Source organism: Cataglyphis hispanica, chromosome 1, assembly GCF_021464435.1.
Source record: "Cataglyphis hispanica isolate Lineage 1 chromosome 1, ULB_Chis1_1.0, whole genome shotgun sequence".
NCBI lineage: Eukaryota > Metazoa > Arthropoda > Insecta > Hymenoptera > Formicidae > Cataglyphis > Cataglyphis hispanica.
The window spans coordinates 19,226,464-19,248,223 of NC_065954.1; the positions used below are offsets into that span (position 1 = coordinate 19,226,464).

Genomic DNA, 21,760 nt, shown 5'->3' on the forward strand with positions numbered 1-21,760 from the left:
ATTTTGAAAAACGTTGACGTGAATTTCATCGAACAATAAAATAATTCAATGTTGGTTAAGAAATTAATTTCTGCAGATGCTATTCTGCACATTATATATTATTATATTATATTGGTGCGAATGAAATGTCGGATTCTTAAGTGAATATATTAAATTGCATATCTTTTTCCAAAAGCTGTTTATTTAATCAAAATATGCTCCATTTACTTCAATACACTTTTCCCAACGAGATTTTAATACATAGATGCCTGTCTTGAAGAAATTCTGATCTTTAGAATCAATGAACTCTGATATGGCATTTTTCAGACTGTCTTCATTTTCGTACTGTTTAGCCCGTAAAAACAGTTCTAAATGTTTAAATAAATGAAAGTCGGTTGGCGAAAGATCCGGTGAATAAGGTGGGTGCTGCAAAATTTCATATTTTAATTCATTTAATTTCGCAATTGTTTTGTACGATATATGCGGCCGAGCATTGTCGTGGAGAAATATTGGGCCATGCCGATTAACAAGTGATGGGCGTATAATTTTCAATTTTTCATGCATTTCTTCAATGTACTGGCAATACTTTTCGGCTGTAATTGTCATTCCAGTTCGAAGGAATGAGTAGTGTATTACTCCAGTCACATTCCACCAAACTGTGATTAAAATTTTCCGTTGATGAAGTGATGGCCGTGGAGTATGAGCACAAGCCTCATCCCTATCAAGCCACCGAGCATACCTTTTCCTATTGTCGTAAAGAACCCATTTTTCATCACAAGTAATGATCCGATCGAAAAATGGATCTCGATTAAATCGGGTTAGCAATGATGAGCATACGTTCAAGCGATCCAGCTTATTTCGCTCGGTTAGTTCGTGCGGTATCCACTTATCCATTTTTTCACCTTGCCAATTTCAGAAAGATGTCGCAATATTGTTGTATGGTCAACTTCCATTCTGGCAGCAAGTTCCCTTGAAGAAACAGTTGGATTCGTTTCCACCAATACTTTCAGAGCATCATTTTTCACAGACGTTTCGGGTCTTCCACGCGGTTCATTTTGCAGGGAAAAATCACCAGACCGAAATTTTTCAAACCAACGCTGCACTTTTCGATCGTTCACAGTATTCTCCCCAAACGCCTGGTTTATATTGTGTGCAGCTTTTGCAGCATTATTACCAAGTTTATACTCATATAAGAAAATTACACGAATATCGGTTGAATTCATATCGGTGCAAAATTCAAAACAAATAACAAAAGGAAACACTTTTGAGAAAATCTTCTTTGCTAAAATGTGACTCTGGCAATGGACAGTACGACTATAAACCAGGTTATGTCAAAAACAAAAGCATAACAAAAACAGGGAGACAAACGTTCACATTTAAAGAAAATCCGACATTTCATACGCACCAACCTAATATTATATTATTATATTATATCATTATATATACATGATGTTATACTGCAAAATATAATTGTATATTATTTTTATAGACTGTCAAAAATATTGAATTTGAGATATATTTAGGACATAAAAATTCAATATGATATTTGATTGATATTTTTATTTATAAATACTATCTTATTTTCTAAAAACAAAAATTTTCTCAAATGTGCCATCCAATAAGCTATTTCTATTTGCTATATATATTTATTATCTTTACAACAAAAAAGGTGCGACAAATAATGTGCACGCGATATTTTGAAAGAAAAAATTGACTTTATAAATATGAAATATATTTTTAAAATTCTGTAAAAATACATTTATACCGATTTAAATTCGCTAAATATTATCTTAATTAATTTAAAGAAGATAACAATCTTTTTGACCAATTGTAAGATGGAACTATGAAACGTTAAGCTTTGTATATTTATTTTCCAATAAATCTTCGAGATGTTAATTAGTAAAAAACATAAATTGCGTTACAAGTTACGGCGTATGATATCCTCGCATACGTTCCTGAGACCTCCACCACTTGGTCCGATCGGCATTTGCCACTTCTACTGCCAAGTCCGGCGGGACGAGAAGCTAGGATCCGCGCGACTCGACTCGAATCAGTCGGTACCGCGCCGCGACGCGTTTTCTGCACGCGTGACACGAGCAGAGATATGTGTGCGCGAGTCTAGAAAATTAGCGTATTTGCCCCTTTCTCTATCAGGTGAAGGGCTTCTCGTTATATAAATCGCGATCGATCGCACCGACCTTCGACTCTCGGCGGCTGCCAGTCGTTCAGCCGGAATCATTGATCGCCGGAAGGGAGTCGTAACTTTGCTCTCTCGGCTTTAAATTAATAACCCAAATTGCAAAGTGATAAAAGTACGAAGAAAGAAAGAGATGTTAATGCAGAAAGACGATTGCGCTTTCGTCGAGTTGTTGATGCTTCAAGAAGCGAGAAGTGTCATTGAAAAGAATTTTAGCGAAGTCCTATTAGGCTCTTGATATTTTACGCGTCTAAAATAATTATCCTGCGATGCTGTATATACGTACATATATGTATATGTGTTTCAAACATTTTAGTACCCTATCGTCAAACTTTATATGACCACCAAATGAAGCAATTATATCTCGAATAAATAAATTTTATATTTGTTTTTTCATAAATTAAGATAAACTCGAAATTCAATTTTTCAATACTTAACTATTGATACTTAAAATTCTTTAAACGTGCCATTTTTAAGCAATGTGACACTTACGACCACATATAATTTTTCTAATACAATACAAATTCGTCAATAGTAGACAAGCGTTATTTTATTATTAGAAGCTAACGCTCATCAATAATTATAATTTGTTGACCATACTTGCGAGATTCATTATACGCGAGCTGCAAATGAAATAGAGACTGAGAAGTAACGTTTAAGATCGTTCTAATAACGATCGCTGGACGACAACTCTCGTTGTCGTTACGAGCGAACGATGGAAATTAGCATGTACCCTGCATTCTCTTACTTCCTCTTTCCTCGCATCGCTAAGCATACGCATTCATCGGAACAGACTCACGCTCTTCTTTTCTTTCGCGTAGTACTACAATAAGATTGATATTCCGATCGCGGGCAGCCAGTTCTCGCGCTTCCTGTACTGTTGTTTAACCGATCGACCGCATTCGGAAGGAATCTATCTAGAATCTTATCATCTCTCGCACGGTCAATCATGTCAGAACTTCCTATATTCGATTTATGTCAAATTCAACGATCGTAAATCACTTGGCATTGCTTTCGACTCGCTCGATGTATCGCAGAAACTGCATCTCTTTAATAATGTCATAATAACACACAGATGATCGATAGCACAATTAGATATTTTTAAATTTTTTAAATTTATTTTATATATATATATATATATATATATATATATATATATAACTTAAACTTTTTGTTCAGAATTAAATTTCTTATAAAATCTCAAAGGGCCTGAATATTTTGGGCCCATTCTGTATATATATGAATAAAATTAAAAATCACATAATAATTATTTTACATTTATACGTAATATTAATAACTGCTACAATGACCAGAAGGATCTGCAAAATGTCTTTATATTGTTTTAACTTTTTGCATTTCTTATTAATTTACATTAACGGGTTCGGTTTATATGTGCTTCCCATGTCTTTTTATAGTTTTTTCATTTTGTGTGTTTCAAATGATCATCGTTAACTCTATTTCGGTCAAGCGATTCTGTAATTTCTTACTTTTCTGGGCCAGAGAATCGCTATCATAAATCTTGTCTGTATTCAATAATATTCATCTCTTTCTCTCTCTTTCTGTGCATTGCAAACAAATTGCAATACATATACATACATACGCCAAATGCAAGTATAATGTGGTTTTCTTATAATCTTTCTTTCGCCATTTTCTATTCTGTGCAATCCCGCATTTATTAATACTACATTTGAATAGTTCCACACCCTTCTGTTCGCACCGTATCTCTTTTTCATAAAGATAATTTTAATCGAAGATTTACAGATTTATGTTAAATTTTTTTTTACGATCTATGTGTTACGTTATATTAATTTTTTTTTTTTAAAGACATTAGGATATTTAATATGAATAAAATTACAAGTTATAAATAATAATATTGATAACAATATCGATGGAATTATTTCATAAATCATGAAAGTATTCAATAATAATATTGAGTGAATATTAAAAAATAAGATTTTCGAATAAAATCTTATTTTCTAATAAAATTATACATTAATTTTAAATTTCTATTTATTATGTAATCAATTCGTTAGTAAAATTACATATTTTATTTATATAACTACATAATTAATTACATATCTTTATGCAATCTCGAACCAAAAAAGGCAAACTTTTTAATATTACTTCCTTTTGTACATCAAATATTCAGTGCTATTTGATGAATTCTTCGATTATTCTGTTGCCATAATTACGAATTGTTAATCAGAGTCGTTCCGTGATTGTGTTTCACTTTTTTCCTCATTTTCGTAATTGTTGAAATATGCGATTAGATTAGATGGAATTCGTGAAACTTGACTCGGAATCGTGCTTTATTAAGAAAGACCATTACCGATATCTCTTATCGCGTCACTTGCACCAGCAATCATCGCAGTCGTCGTATTAATTAAAGACCATACTGCGCAGAACGTTGAATTTTAACTGAGTTGGATATGAAACTCAAAATCTCTTCAACAATATTCGCGATCGTACAACAATCTACCTCAGCCACTTAAATGCAGCGCTATTTAATTGTTGCATTGTTCGTTCGTTTGTAATAGCCGCAGTTTGCAGTAGCCCGAATTAAATGCCTCGTCCGCAATATAGATACAACGAGCGGCGATCGTCACTATCATACTCGGCGATCTATCATTTACTTTCTTTATACATATATACATATGTGTCTCAAGGGCAGATGCAGGTGCAAACACAGCATACAATACTTCCCTCGAAAATATCTCTCTTTTCCACGGCGTCTCTATTAAATTACGCAAATCTCTCACTTTCATCAGCTGATTCTCTTTAATTATACGACTGTATATATTCCGATATTTAAAAAAAAGCTATTTATGTAAAATGACTGATTTAATTATATATACATAATTTCCAATATTGCATATTTATGATGTACATATATTAATTAAGCGTTCTGTGTCAGTCGTGATAAAATAAAAGAGATATTTTACACATAAATCGTCGATGGAACGCGTAAAAATATCGATACGCGATGGCGCTTGACGTATAAATGGAAAGAATCCGACACGATTTTCTTTTTCACAAGCGGGGGCCCCGTAGTAATACAATATCTCGGATAACTTTCTCACGGTGCACCATCACGTCGCTTCTTTCACGGTCCTCTCCGCAATCTCTCGGTTTCTTCTCCGCCGCGTTTAATTTCTCCAAATCACGGACGCGCGTCTCTCGCGAACGCCTTCGATTTCTCGCCGATGATGAAAAGTATCGGAAAGCTAAATCTCTCTCGTACATTCGCTTTCCATATTCTCTCTCTCTCTCTTTCTCTCGATCTCGAGCGATTATCGCCAAAGCGACGAGAGAACAAACGATTCCCTTTTTCTCTTTTCCTTTTCCCGCTCCCTGCTACCTCGATCTCCGAATATATATGCGAATATATACGCGGCGAATGAGGATTTTCATTCTGCAAAAATGCGCGAGATTCCAGCGAAATGTAAAGCATCAACCGCGGTGATGCTTCGCGTCGTTATCGCGATCGCGCGTTCTGCAAGAGAGTCAGTCACTTTCTTCCTGCGGATACCGCCTCGCGTGAAATACACTCGTTGTTTATGCGCCGGAAAGGCTAACAAACCGGCCGGGCCGCGTGTGAATTAAAAATTCTGCTGGTCGGTTACGTTAAGCGCAGGATTTTACGATTCGCCTTCGTTCAATAATCTCGTGCGTGATTCGATCTGCGAGAAGCTTGAACTCTTGTAAATCTGATGTAATTCAAACTCTCTACTCTTTCCCTCTCTATTTCTAATGAATCTGGTATACATATTCCTATATATAATTTCTGTGAATAGAGAACAATATATATTTTATATTTATATATTCTGTTCTTTATAATAAAGCATTATATAATATTATTACATATGAAAATTTAATTGTGTATTTTTTTTTTTTTTTGCAAAAAGTTACGAAATTAAAAAAAAAAGTTATCTTAAAATATAAGATTTACTCTCTTATCAATATTGATAATCTATCTGGTGACATTGATTACTTTCTTTAAATTGATATTCCAGATTGCATTTGCAATTTAGATTTCAAATTAAATCGTTTATAAAGATTAAAAATCATGCTACATTGTGAAATGATTTACCATAACATATATATTTTTGTGTGAAAAGAAACACACAGGACATGCATACATTTCTCGAGGATCTGAATATACATATAAGTAGATGACGTTGTTCGACATTAATTTATTTGTGATAAATGGCAAATGTATTTTATTGCGTGTCCGTATACGATATGTCAAAGCTACGCTATGATACATTATCAAAGCGAGACTAATTTTTCGAATAGAGATAAATCTGTTTCACTATGTTATTTAACTTTTTATTTTTAATTGCTGCTTTATCGGAAATTCAATATTTAAATATTGTCGATTAATTTTAATCGAAAATTAATTTTTTTTACTAATTGTAAATATCATAATATAAAGTTTTAAAATTTATGAAAGAATTAAAAGAAGTATTGTATCAATATATACACGAAACTTTCTTAATTATATTATTAATTAATTCTCAAATATTTTATTATTAGTATTAATTTTAATTATAATATTAATTAATTCTCAAATTTATTATTTTATTATTAGCATTAATTTTAATTATACAATCAAGATACATAATTCTATCGAATTAATTAAAACGAAATAATTATGAATTAGATGGAAATATCTTACGAAAGCAATCGTCTTGGTATACGTTATAAAAATACATATAATAAAATATATTCTTTAGCGCGATTTGAAAAGGCGTTTACTCCAACATTTAAATCGACAAGTTGAAGTAAAAAGATGAGTTTCATAGAAAACAAGCAGAGAGAGAGACTGTCGAGTTTATTAATGTTGCACTAATTTTGTCGATTAGGGAGTGCGGTTAAATGGTCGATGGCGAAATGCGTCGTGAGAACTAGGTGGACCTTAAATCGTATTCCGCGTGTCACTTAAGAGCAAGTTCTCTTTCTTTTAAAACGGGTTTCTCGGAACGTGTTAGAAACGTGACCGTGTCTGCAGCGCGAAAAGAGGAAAAGAACATGCCCGTGTGATGCAAGAATGTCATCATCGTTTTGTTTACGCATAAATTATAATTATATATTATTATATTTTTGGACGCGCTTTACATTAATAAAATCCACGATAGTCCATGATTTGACAAGCCGATTGAACCTCGGTAGTTTACATAATTTTTTACAATAATGAGATTTTACATTTAACATTATAATGTATAATTTTGTTAAGCAGAGAGAAGTGTTAATACATCCGCAATTTTTAAATTTGAATTTGAATATCAATTTATTAGCATTTATAATAATAATAACTATGACAGTCATATAATATTTATAAAAGTTGAAATAATAGAGAAGAATTGCGTAGAATAATAATAATAATAATAATGATAATAATAGTAGATAGTAATTCTTTTTCGCGTATTTTTAATGTAAACACACGATATAGAATCTGCGGATTAAAAATCCGAGTTTTTCGCTTTTAACGTTTTTTGCGTTTGTTTCACGACCTCTCGGCGCAATTGACCCGAAAAGCTGCATTTCCCGCTTCTATTTTACTGTTCTTCCCTCTCTTCCTCTCTCTCTCTCTCTCTCTCTTTCTCTTTCTGTCCCTCTCTGATTTCGTATCAGCTGCCTTTTACAATGCCACGGAAACACGAGCGTGGCTTTCGCGCGTGTCGTGCTAGATTTCCAACATCCTTTTCTCTGTGACGCAAAATTGCGCGCACAATTTGTCGGACGCGCATTCAGTTCGCGAAACTGTATGATGATATCGACGAAATAGGGAGAGAAGAGAGAGAGAGAGAGAGAGAGAAACAATGAAAATTGCGAGTCGAAGAAATCGCTTAATGCTTATCTTGGCGCGATTGCAATACGATTTTTCGTCTCGTTGATCATCTCTCGCGGGAAAACACAGCGATAAATAACGGCAGACAAAGTTGTTGCGCGGCTCCTCTCTTAACGGTTTTTTTTTCTTTTTTTTTTATTCCTGTCCAAATAAATAATGCCCGAATAATCTCGCTCTTCGTGCGACTTTCACGCGGTTGTTGTTGAAAAAATTCAGTATCACAATCGCGCGATGAGATCTCTCGCGATCGCCGACTCGCGTGGCTCGTAATTATTTCTAACGATGCGCAGACAGCGAGAGAGTATATATCTATCCGAGCATTATTGTTATCTCGCACACGTTTCTGCAAATAATACATTTGTGCAATTAATAATGCATCTTACCCGAGGCGCGGCTAGCATCCGTCAAGTGCATTCGCAGTTGTTGCTGCTGCTGCGGTCGCAAATTGCAATCGCTATTGCATCGCTATTGGAGAAACCGAGTTCGAATTCATGCATTTGACTGCATGAAAATAGAGGTCTCGATCAAGTCGATGAACGAGGAAAAAAATTACAAACTCGTCGGAGCATAAAACACAGCTTCTTCGTCTTCTATCTTTTTGAGCAAGTTAAGCTTCAGAAATTAATTTAATTTTAGATTATTTATGCTCGTGCTTGTGCGAATAGTTTAGGAAAATTTTTAAATGATTTTGGTTTTCAAAAAATCAATTATATTTTTTTTTGCGACAAAAAAACTAATATTTTTAAAAATTGAAATATAATATATACTCTCTCTTTTTCTTTCTAATATATCTAACAATGAAACAATGAAATGTTTCAATGATATGTAAATTCGATATAAAAACCAGTGTTATTGAGTAAAAATACTGGTGTTTAAAGAATTAACAGACATTGAATTATGCAATTGCCGTAATTATTGATTGCAACACGTAAAAGGTTCTGCCTTGTTTAGTTCGTTTCCTTGGAGTTATCGACTCTACTTTCTCTCGACTGCGTAAAAAATTATTGTATTCCGCAATATCCGTTAGTTATGACATGTACAGGCGCGTTATTTATCTCTCTTGAGAATATAAATCGGCAACTAAATGTGTGCTTGTTAATAGCTGATAAATAGATGTGATTCACATTTACCAAATATGATAATAGATAGTTTGACTATTTAGTAATTATTATAATTGATCTGAGATATTAGACTATTTTACATTCCCTTTATTTATTCATTATTAATTTGTCTTGTAGATTATTTAAACCAGATTCTTTCATAGATTGAAATTCAATATTTTTTATAAACAACACATTGTTTTTTCATATATGCTATCGGCTTTATATTTTAAAATTTTATTTTTACTTATGAATGTAATAATATAAGAGATTCTACACTACGTAATATTGTATCTTTATATAAAAAATGATTATCAGTTTTTAAAGAACATTAAATTAAATTTTTAATTCGTAAGAGATAAAGACATACAATTGCAAAAACAAAGTTTAATTAAAACGAGCTTACTGTTTCAAAAGCAGAGCTATTCGCAGAGTACCTGACGTCATAACGAGGTCATGCATTATTTTGATTTCTCTTCGTATCACGTAGCGCGATGTTATAACAAACGCGAACGCGTACGGTGTGATGTTTAACGATTGCGCGAGAAGAATCACAGCAATGATTGAGTAAATATCGTGGGCGATTTATGTGGGCTGATACCTTGATACGAAATGGCCGTCTATTTGCCGCTACGAAATCGGCGAAGAGTGAAGAAATTGAATTATAACTTTTTCTCACGCTCGCTCTTTTGTTGCCAAATCGAAGATGCTGTCACGCACGAAATTCGTTTAAATCGGCACTTAATCACGATAATGGAAAAAAAATTGCGCAATTTATTTAAGCAGCCGGACTCTTTAATTGATTGCTGCGCATTGGAAAACGAGTTTTAAAGTTAAATTTAATTAGCAACATTTTAAATTTAATTAGTAACATTTTAAATTTCACTGTCACTAGTTTATATAAAGGAAAAGGAAATGGAAAGAGAGAGGGGGAGAGGAAAAAGACACTTATTTATAGAATTTTTGAGGTCAACGGGAAGTGCGCGATTTCTTTAAGATCGACAATTTGACTTATGAAGATAAAAGACGAATCCGACGCGAGATAAAGACTATTATGTGGGAAGCGATCGGGATTGCGCAGATCCTTGTAGGTCGAGGAAATGAGGACGAGGTGCTGGATTAGCTTGGTCAGTGCGAAGTTTTGCGAAAAGACGCGTTAATTGTGAAAAACAGGTAGTCCGCGTCATGCGGATTAGATTAACTGACGTTTGGTTTCCCGATTTTTTTTTTTCGAATCAATCTCGCGTAGAATTTTAGCATTCAGGGAGAAATGTCATTAACGCTCAAACCTAGGAAAACCTAATCGGGAGAATAGACTTACGGTACGTAAATTCATGCCAATCCGGAAGCAGGCCACCTTCAAAGACACACGTGGAAAATTGAATTTTATACGCATTCTCGAGTGGAGAGTTTTATCGAAATTACGAAATCTTTAGACGAATTTGGTATAAATCTATGGGAATTAGAAAACTGGCACGATGTCACATTTTCGAATGCGTAGAAAGTATTATTGACACTATATATATATATATATATATATATATATATATATATATATATATATTTTTTTTTTTTTGCAATTTTAATGGCAGTGTATATATATTCAAATATCAATAACATATACTCTATATACATTTTTATATGTACGTGTATATGTATAGTATTGCAATATATAGCAGTATATTATAAAATTAATCAAATTAGATGCGAATTATTAATCGTGAGGAAGATCGACATTCAAACGGGATTTTAATCGAAAAAAAATAAACTCATAAACGCTTAAAGTGTCTTCATCTTCATGATAATTAGAAAACGAATTGAACGTTATTATACTTACTCGTAGATATGTAGAAAATTTAATCGCCAGATATTATTGGAAAATTAATCGAGATTAATTATAAATTACAATATAAAAACGTGAAATGTCAAATTTGACATAAAATACTGTGGTAAATAGAAAATTTCAGTTTATATAAAATATAATTAACTGGAAAATTAATTCTATTATTACGTTTTCATTCAACACAGTTAATTCAACACAATGACATTTGATTGAAAATTAATTATTGTGAAAAAAAAAATGAGAGTTATCGATATGAATTTTCACGATTAGGGGACTGTCGTGACGTCACTTCATTTTGACGATACGCGTGTTTCCAGTTGAAAGCTTCGTATGAATCAGGGACAAATCTATCACATGCACATGTAATTACGTGAAGAGAGCCCATTGCGATATCCAATTACACGTACTGTCATCATGGTGGTGTCGCATCGCGAGTCTAGCATATCGTCAAATATACGGGCGATAATCGAGCAACTGAACTTGAACCCGGTGGAGAGAAGACGGCTGATCGACAAGACAAGACAGGAAAGCAATACGCGATGCAAGAGCTTCCCGGACGGTATAATGACGGTGGAGTCGCAAACGCCGAAGATCAGCATCGGCGTTTACGGCTGTAAAGATCGAAGTACGGAATTTAGAGTGCCAGATTGTCCGATTACAATGCGCAAGATCGAGACCGAGCGATCGAGATCGAAGGTGGACACGCGACAGAAGCTCCCGATGCAGAAAAAAGAAGCGCCTTCTGTATGCCAGGTGAAAATAAAAGCGCCTTCCACACAAGTGGAGAGAGAAGTGAAGATGGAACGTGTAACCACAAACGAGGTAAATCAATGATAATGTTTCATCGCGATCGAAGCTCGCTGCACTCTTGTAGAGAAATAATTGCAATTTATTATTAATCGTAATTTATTTTGAATTTAATATTCACATACGATTGTGTGTAATTTATTTGTTTCTTTGTTTACAATTTTTTTATAATCGAAAAATATTAATTAAATATTTATTAATCAATTAAATTTCTATGAATTTAACATTATGTCATACGAAATTTATCAATTCAGCAAGTCGAGATTGTAACATAAAATAGAAACGTTTAAGAGTTTTTTTGATATTTCGGGATTTTATTAATTAACGCATTCTTTTAATCAAATCGAACGGGAACGAAAATGCATAATCAATCGATCGTGTACACATGAAAACGCAGATAATGTTTAATCCGAATTGTACAAAAACTCAAGGGCAAATTCGAGGGTCGGTCGATAGTGACTATCGGATCCTTTAAAAAGAATACGACCTTTATCAAGGATGATAGCCGAACGAGATCGACGACGCTGCCAGTATCGACGAAGATCCTTCCGACAGGTCAACGGATCATCAAGAGAGAGCATACCACTCGAATCGACTCCTGCACGATCGAGGTAATCGATCGAATGATAAATAGCGAGATCTCTACCGCGAGAATCGCGATAAGCACGTGTTTTCATGCGACGTAATTATTACTCACGATCAATATAACAATTATGTAATCGATCTGTGTGTACGATCTATCTGCCCAAGGACAAGATCGCGGATCCATCAGGAGTGTCGATCAGACCACTGTACAAAATTGAAGATTGTGTCAGATCGAAGAAGACAGATACGGCGACGAACGCCAGAATTCCTCGAGCTAGCAAGGAACACATGATTTCGAAGGAACAGACTCGCACCGAGGACATGATCGAGGTAATCGATCCATCAATATCAGCGCGCGCGCGCTCCCTTAAATGTTAAATGGGGTGAATTAAAGATTATAATTTTCTAAATGTCAAATATTATATATATATATATATATATATATATATATATATATATATATATAATATTTGACACTTATAATTACTTACTTAATTATAATTAAGTAAGTATAATTATAATTATAATTAATATTACTAATTACTTACTTTAAAAGTAAGTTTCATTATTAAGAGTATTCATTATTAATTGTCATTTAGTTATTTATATAATATAATATTAAAAATAATTAAAATTATATATAAAATAAGATTTATATATTTATATAATGTATAAAAGATTCTTACATTTTTTTCTTATTCTATTTTTTAATATTCTCAGATATTTAGGGTACAAATGACTTTAACGGGTCGAGAATTAGCCTCCACGTTCGTGTCTGATTACCGGTCTACGCCCGCGTGACGATCGAATTGCGTGAATCGCGCGATCGCCCGTGCAATTACGCGCCGGTTAAGAGAGGACGAACGATTCGAGAGACAGCCTTACCTATATTTCCCTTTCTCCTGCGTTATCATACTTCTTCCCCTCGCGCGATAGTTCTCGCGTTCGGGGCCGAAGACAAGCGGCGACGCACCTGCGACCGGTTTCCGAAGCCGATCGCGGTTAAGTGGCCGCGGCTCGACTCTCGCACGGTGGTCAATACCGTTAGAGAACGACCGGGTGACGTGCCTCGCTCTTTCTCTCTGCCCGATCATCGAGAATAACGCCGGTAACGGCGTCTGGAATTACGTTACACCGCATCGCGCGCCAAGATTTCTATCTCATCGCGTATGAGGTGGATTGATCAATAAATCGAAAAATGATGAAGTTGAAAAGTCTCTACGGATGAGAGAGTTGGAAGGAACGTGCCTCTCGACATCTCTTTGAAAAATCATCAAAGTAATCAATCTATATATCGATAAAAAATCAACTAGACTAAAGCAAGTTCAAATAAACACTTCTCGATATTAGTGGAATATGATTTGACAAAACAAGTGGCACATGTGTGAATTAAAATTAAAACTTTCGAGATAATAAAGATAAATGTGTACACATTAGCCACATTAAATATCCTCAAATAAAGTCTAGACACTGTTGGATTTTTAGCTCGAATAAAATATCGAGTTTTATTTTTTATATTTATTAATTGTTTAAATTATGCATTATTTGTTAAACATGCATATACATATTTCTATAAGAGTTTCCTTAGAAAACTTTCAGGTATTTTCGAGCGATGTGAGTTTTCCAGAACAAGAAATCGTAAATTAAGATTCGTTGGCATTGCATGATACATAATAAACGCAATCAGATTGATTAGATAATAAAAAAATTTTTTTATGCAGATTACGAGATCAACGAAAGATACGGTCGATCGAACTGTTCTGGTGGCCAAGGAAGATTTACGTAAGTTTTATAGAACGTTATTGTCATTGCCTCACAACACTTCAAATTACACAATTCGCGATTTACAATCTTGTATGGCTAGTTTAATTATAATTCCAGTTTGTAAAAAAAAAAAAGAATTAATATTTCTAAATATATTTCTCTTACAAGAATGATATTCAGGATTGAGTTCCGTTTCGTAATGTTCTAAATGTTATGAAATAATTTATCTTTTACTAATCTTTACTTTGTATATATTATTTATAATTTGGTATTGATATATTATTACTAATTTGAGTGAATGCAATTTTCTTCTTTGCTTATAACAGCACAATTGGAAAGCGTTAGCTTGAACCATACGGCGGCACATCATAGGATTTCTGTGCGTCCGAAGAATCGACGTCCACCACGTCGTACAGTACCAACGACGACATCATCCGATGTCGGCTTTTCCAACTCGTCATCGATACCACCGACTATTGTCGAGGATACTCTAGACAGTTTAGAGCAACAAAAGCAGGAGCAACAAAAACAGGAGCAACAACTATCTCAATCGACGACTAACAATGGTAGTTTGTCACCGACCGAACCACCATCCAAGACTGTTGGCGTGATCAGAAAGTCGTCGAGCCGATTGTCCCGCAACTCTGATATCTTTGAGGAGTTAGAATCGAGGTTACCGAGGAAGACGAGCGCGACCTCGTTGTCGCCAGACAGCCTAGACGTCACGACGATGTCACAGAGCAGCGCGGAAATCGCCACCACCGAGGAACAGCAGCAGCCAGAGATCAAATGGATCACTAGGAAACCATCAAACCGGATATCCAAGGGCTCCGATGTATTCGAGGAACTGGAGGCAAAATTGCCGCGCAGGAGATCTTCGTCGAATCGATTGTCGAAATCGCCAGACAGTCTAGATTCGGCTCCCGGTTGTTGGTTTTCCAAATCCACCGATGAGGCCTTCGACAAACTCGTGGAGTATGACGAAATTGCGAAACCGGTAGCCTCGGTCAGACGACCGTTGCTGAATCCGATCTCGAAGTCCACCGATCGCGTCTCCAAATCGTCGGACAGTCTAGAGGCAATCGAACCGTTGGTAAGCGATGATTCGATTGAGCGACGACGAAGCTTCGATTTCCGAGTGCACAAAAGCTCGAAGTTAATATCTAAATCGTCGGAGAACTTTGACGTGCTCGAGCAAAGCACCTGCATTGAAACAGAGATCGGCCAGGAGCTGCAAAAGAGGAGTAGCGTGTCCGATATTAATCTGTCGCGTCGAAGACTGTCGAAAAGCATTTCCAAGTCGTCCGAGAGCTTCGAGAGGATTGACATGAGCGACATGAAAGATGACGTCGACGTAGAAGTGCTGCTGGAGGATGATGCACCGAAAGCAGGTGGCAGACGGACCAAGAGGATGTCCTCGGAGAGCTCGGACAATCTAGACGGGGAGGATAGGCTAGAGAATAGGAGAGTCAGAAGAATGCCCAAGAGAATGCCAAGCACCAGCATAGTGGATATGATAATTTCTGGGGACGATCACGAGAGAGAGAGGCGACCGACTCCTACTAGAAAACCGTCAAGGCTTCAAAAGTCTTCCGAGAGTTCGGAACTGGGTAGTACAGATACTCTGGATTCAGAAAGGAGAAATAAGTCGTCGGAGAGTACCGAGACGTTGGACAGTCTGGAGAAGGACTTGGAACAGGACAGAAAAGACGAGGAGATAACGGATAGCGTGGACAAGCGTGAAAAAAATGTAAGATATGTAAATATAATATAAACTATAAAGATATCTTTATATTTTATCTGAGAAGAAATTACATTATTTTTTATCAGACTTTACAAGATACTAAAGTGGAAATTTAGAGATGTAAATCAAGAGATGTTAATTTATCTTATAGAAAGAGTTATATACATATATTAATTGACTAGACTAGCTTTCGTATATTATCTATTTTTCTAATAATGTTTCTTTAATAAAATAATAAACAAATATATTTGATAATCTTTTTTAGGATTCCTGGTCAAGCAGAAATGTGGCAATAACTGATTCTGATCAAGCATCGATGGGAGATGATACTGAGGATTCTAAGTCGCTTATTTCTGCCGACAATAAATACTATTGGCGTCAGTCCTCCGAGCCGGCATCCAAAGAGAATTTGGGGATTCAGCAGTTGTTAGCTATTACCATAATGACCAGGATGGCCGATAACGGTAACAATCAACGCGGTTCCTATCCAAAGAAAAGGCAACAGATGAGCACATCACAACCATCGTCACCCGTAGCCAAGCAGGAGGATACGAAGATGCTCTTCGATAATCTATTAGTGAACAGCAAAAACGATGAGGATCTGCAAAACATGCTCAACGGAAACATATCGGAAGTGTCAACTGATACCAAAAGTTTTAAGGAAAAGCTGATCATGTTCGAGAAACTCGGGAAATGAACGCGCGATGATAGAACGATGTGAAATCGTTCTCGCAATTCCTTTTTCGATTAGCGGATCACTTTAAAGGCGGTCAAAGTTTAGTGCAGGCACGGGAAATCTGAGAAGAGATAAACGATCTCGTTTAGTGCTTGGTAAATATACATATATTGTTGTAGAGTACATTCTAGTGGAATGCATTCTAGAAGAACTATTTGAATCACAAAGTTGATACAAAAGGAAATCAAAAATTCGGTTGCAGATAATTATTTTTCGCAGAGAAGTTTGATTATATTCGCAGAGCTATGGAATTGAAATAAAAAAATAATAAAAGATAACGTAATTGTAAATGTAAAAAATAATAAATTAAAATATTATTCTAAATACCAATTTATAGAGAAGATAAATTTTTGAAGTATCAACGAATACTTGATATTTAAATTATGTCTAAATAATTTGCATGTTTTATACGTTAATTTGTGTAACTATAAACGTAATATAACATCGTGGAATCTATAACTTTTCAAAAATCAAAATAACGTTCAGTTCAAGTCGATAATATCCGGCTCTGCTTCGTCTTCGATGCATTTATTGGGGAACAAAAATATCAGCCCGGCGGCAATTTTCTCAATTCTCGAACGTGTTTTTTTAAACAACACGATAAAAGTTAATACTTTGTTGAGATTATATCTGATCGTGCATCAATGCTCATCACAGAAAAACGTATTCACGAATGCATGTACATTCTCGTAAAAAGCTTTAGCGTTTACTCGCAGATAATTGTACAATAGTTTAGCAGATGATTCTCGGTATGCGACGCATTTATAAATATCGTTATTATCTCATATCATGTAAATATGAAAAAAATATGTGTGTTATCACTTTAATTATCTTGAAGATAAAAAAATATATATAAATGTATTACACTATATATATAGTATACAGGATGTATCATATTTCACGGCCTAGAAGTAGCGTTATTTCTGAATGAAAAATGAATCAAAAAGTCCTGAATTATTTTTTTCTGCGATGCTTAACTGCTGAAAAAGAAATTATTATTTTATAAATTAATTTATAAGTCATCGAATTATCACCCAACAAACGTTTAAAAAACGGTATTTATTAAATAATTGTTTAATAACTCATTCATTAAGCATCGCAGAAAAAAATACATTTTTTGACTCATTTTTCATTAAGAAATAACGCTTTATGAGCGTTATGATACATTGTGTATATTAACGTTGATAATTGTAGTAAAGCCGCGGGGTATAACGATAGTCTAAGAAATGTTATGTGTGTGCAATTGTATTTTTTCGATGCTGGAAAACTGTTTATTCTATATAAAAGTATATTACTCTCTTATACAAATTGCCTACGGGTTGTCTATAAAACGTATAATTACGTTAAAATAGGCCTACAATTTTCTTGGCCGATGAAATGTCATTAGATGATATTAAGAGTGATGGTCTCAATTTAATTTTAAATGCCTCTACAAGATTGTTGAAAGGAGAAACAATGTATAAAGAGAAGAAATTGTGCGATATTTTTTCAATAGTTGAAGCACGTGATTATCCTGAACTTTTCGGTTTTTTTTTTTCGATGATCCAGAAAGCATTGTCAGCGCATATCATTTTATAATCGCCGAATTTCGCGAGAAAAAATAATTTTCCTAGTAGCCTTTCAAGTGCCTTACCGAACCTATTGAAAAAACTAAATCGAAGTGTCGTCGATGATAGAGAACGCAGGAACGTTATACCGTCATACTCCTTTTATCTTTCTTTAATTATTTAGATGATAAATGTGAGTTTTTTCAGATCCCAAAATCATCGTCTCTTAGAGTAACGAGAAAAAAAAAACTGGATTTATCTATCACGTCTCATTGTAATATTATGTAATAATGTACAAGGAATAACAAGAGGAATTCTACACGCAGACATACATATGCATATACACGCATTTACACAAAACAAATCTCTTTTCATTGATGTAAATAAAGCTGCCATCACAAATTACAGTTACAACAGAACCTTTTTCTCTCTTTATTACATAATATACCCCATAGTATCGCGCATAGTTAAAAAATTACAAATATCCGACTTAAATGCTGAACATAGTCTGTACGCATATGTGCATAGTTTTTTTCTGTTTCTTGTCGTTTCGAGATATACGTACAAGTTTGGTATAAAGTATGTTTTGTCGGATCTGGCATTTAGTCGTGATCTCAATCTTATTTTTAGATCACATAGTAACTTCTTCGTGTACAAAAAGAGGAATGTAACAGTCGGTTTTAATACAATGGCTTTGCGCATAGATTTCATTATCGGTGCCACGGAACGAGATAAGGTTTTTGAGGCTAAATTACTTTGTTATCACTAACCAACACTCTTCGTTTAATACTGAGTCAACGGACTCTTCGGATGCAAGGATGAATAATTGATCGCGATCGTAACGTTGTAGTTCGTATATACAGCAGCGCATTCAAACGAGGAGGGAAATATTCTAATTACAATATATTTCTTTTTCTTTTAAAACAAATTATTTAAGCATTATCATTTAAATCCGTATCATGTATTGTATCAGATTCATCAAAAAATTATTTTCGTCTCTTTTCTTTTTTTATTAACATATTTTTAATATTAATTAATACGTGTGTAAAGTAATGTAATTTAAAGATAAGGTATATAACATAATTTTGTTATATACATATACATACATATATCAAGTTTATTTTTATATGTCATATATTTCAACCGATTCATAATTTATGTATGTGAGAATGATGCAAAAAAAAGACGATCGATTTTTTGATCAATCCAATACATGAATAAATTCTATGAGTTGACAATATGTTTTATCTTCAATATTACAATTTTACCTTGTTGAGTTTATACAAAGTACTGATACTAAAATGCTATACACAGTAGCATCTTTTGTGAACTTTTTCTCGTCACCCATAGATGTTTACAGTAATTTTCAGTTATAGAAAAAAAAAAAAATGGAAAGAAAAAAATGTGATGTACTATATATTCCAATTCAGGACAAATTATAAATATATATTAAAATAAAGAAAAAAGTAGAAAAATTTTTAATTATTAATTGCGACTGTAGTATGGAAATATTTGCAAAACGGTTTTTCCAACGTTGCTTTCTCGATCCTTGTAACGATCTCGCAATCCGTGAAGAGCATAAGTGCTTGACGCTTCACATTGTACGTGCGACTGATCACATGCGTGCGCGCGCTTTTATTGTTTTACTAACGGAGCAATAACTTCACAGTTCGTCATGCTTGTCCGCGGAGTCTGCCGAACTAGGATTGCAGAGTGCCGGCGTGGAGAATTCCATCGCGTACTCGCAACGACTCGGTTCCGTCACCGAGGTGAGCTTGTTCTCTGTTCCGCACGACATGGTGACAATAGTGGAACGCGCCGGACCGTTCCAGCAAGTGAGACCTTGATCGTACTTCATCTTAGTGTACTTGTTATCGCCCGTTCCTACCCAGTCGTACCAATGACCCAAACTGACGTCACTGCCGCCAGATTTGGATCTCTGTGTTGTTTTACCGAATAAACATAGCTTGTAGATATATTCTAGATCAGTGTATTCGAAGCATTCGCCATCGAGCGCTGCGAATTCTTCTTCTGGTCCGTAATCGCGATCCAGTTTTTCCTCCAGCTGTCTAATTTCTGACTGCAATTCGTTGACAGCTTTCACAGTTTCCTGAAAACGTTCGCGAGCGCTATTGGCTTCATCAATGAGTGCTTGCGTTTCTTCATCATATTGGACTACTGGTTCCTGTGGTTCATTTTCTTGTTCCTCTTCTTCTGTATCTGCAGTTTCTGTCTCTTCGTCTTCTTCCTCTCTCTCATGATCCGAATCATCCAAAGGCTGTTGTTCATCTTCTTTTTTATTCCCTGCCGCTTTAAACATACCTGTAATTACATAATAAGATTGCATAACAAGTTTATGGATTATAAAAGAAAAAAGTAAACTTTAATATTATCTACCTTGTTCCAACATTAAGAAAGGTTTTATGTTTGCCCATGGAATATCTACAAACTCTTGCAGAGTGACTTCTTTCTTATCATTGAGGAAATATAGTGCTTCTTCTTCCGACACAGCCCCATCCCTATTTTTATCGAACGTAGCCCTGGTTTGCAATTCTGCCACTGTTATTGTACCACTGGAATCTGAATCTAGTATCTTAAAATAATCTTCCGCTTCGGAGACACTCAATTCCTCTTCCTCTTCGCCAGGCTTCTCCTCTGTTGCCGGTTGTTGTTCCGGCTCGACGGGTTTGTACTTTTCCAATGCCAAGCTCTCCCGTTCCTCAGCCTGTGTCTTTAATATCTCCTTCTCCTTCTTCATTAATTCTGCTTCCGCGTAGTCCGCTCTTAGCTTCACCAAACGCGATTGATGCTCCGTCTTGATTGTTTTGCCTCTTGTCACTAACTCCAAGCGCAGCTTGTTACCATCTCGCGCCAACTGCTCCGCCTTCTGCTGCTCCAATCGCGCTTCCCGACCCAACTCGTTGCAATTATTTACACAGTGCGCCCTGGAAGCATATTCGTCGCTCGTGTCACAGCAATCGCACACGCCGTCATTGACCCACGATGACGGTATGTAGGCTGGCTTGTGTCCGGCGTTCTCGCAGTAGAACGAGCCGTTGGCACAGGCCGCCGTCCCGGGCTCATCGCTGCTGTCCCCGCAGTCGCAGTAATCGTCGTTGATCCACGTGAACGGTATTAACCGGCTGCCATCCAGGCACTCGAAGTCGCGATCCGGACGATACAACGAGTTCTTTGCCACCGGGATACCGCGAATCTGTAACACCCCTGAGCCGGCTACGTGGCCCAGCGTGGCCAGGAGGAGGAGAAAGAGGCTCGCCGACATCGCGAGCACCAAACGCGATGCCTGATGATGACTATCCATCCTCTAGCTTGCGAGGAGGTCTCTCCAAGTCACGTCACTCACTCGGACAAATCACGGGAGCTAGGTTTCGTTTTTTTTTTTTTGAGGTTCGAATACGTGACACGACACACCGCACGTTTATCCTCGTCCCTCGTCCTTCAATTACGCTTGAGTTGAGATAACACAATTAGTGTTACCAACTGATATGTCAAGAAATATAGTGATGTCTGACAGAGATTTTTCCATAGATATATAAAATATAGACGGATGAGCATATGTCGATAGATGATTAAGTGTGATTGGACA

General features: G+C 35.5%; 2 protein-coding genes across 5 annotated transcripts in view; one reads left to right on the forward strand and one right to left on the reverse strand.

The window, feature by feature from the left end:
- The window catches only part of LOC126852068 (J domain-containing protein DDB_G0295729-like), a 35,621-nt gene extending 17,049 nt beyond the window's left edge, over positions 1 to 18,572 (forward strand). For 3 of the 4 annotated variants that reach the window (XM_050596547.1, XM_050596545.1, XM_050596560.1), the window contains 3 exons: positions 14,084 to 14,144; positions 14,453 to 15,876; positions 16,136 to 18,572. In XM_050596547.1, coding sequence (XP_050452504.1) covers positions 14,084 to 14,144; positions 14,453 to 15,876; positions 16,136 to 16,567 — 1,917 coding nt within the window. In that variant the 3' untranslated portion in view covers positions 16,568 to 18,572. Of the gene's footprint in view, positions 1 to 11,171; positions 11,793 to 12,208; positions 12,389 to 12,527; positions 12,693 to 14,083; positions 14,145 to 14,452; positions 15,877 to 16,135 lie in introns of those variants that run through there. The other variant, XM_050596551.1, reaches the window with a different exon arrangement.
- Positions 18,556 to 21,639, reverse strand: LOC126852279 (glucosidase 2 subunit beta). Its single transcript, XM_050596931.1, has 2 exons — positions 20,551 to 21,639; positions 18,556 to 20,475 (listed from the first exon to the last, which is right to left on the reverse strand). Exons 1-2 carry the CDS (start codon positions 21,473 to 21,475, stop codon positions 19,817 to 19,819), a joined length of 1,584 nt encoding a protein of 527 aa, XP_050452888.1. The 5' UTR covers positions 21,476 to 21,639; the 3' UTR covers positions 18,556 to 19,816.
- Between the last annotated feature and the right edge of the window lie 121 nt (positions 21,640 to 21,760).

Coding starts and splice junctions, on each gene's coding strand:
- LOC126852279 (XM_050596931.1), bottom strand. CDS start 21,475: ATGGATAGTCATCATCAGGCATCGCGTTTGGTGCTCGCGATGTCGGCG. Junction 20,476..20,550: donor TTTCTTAATGTTGGAACAAG/GTAGATAATATT, acceptor ATGTAATTACAG/GTATGTTTAAAGCGGCAGGG.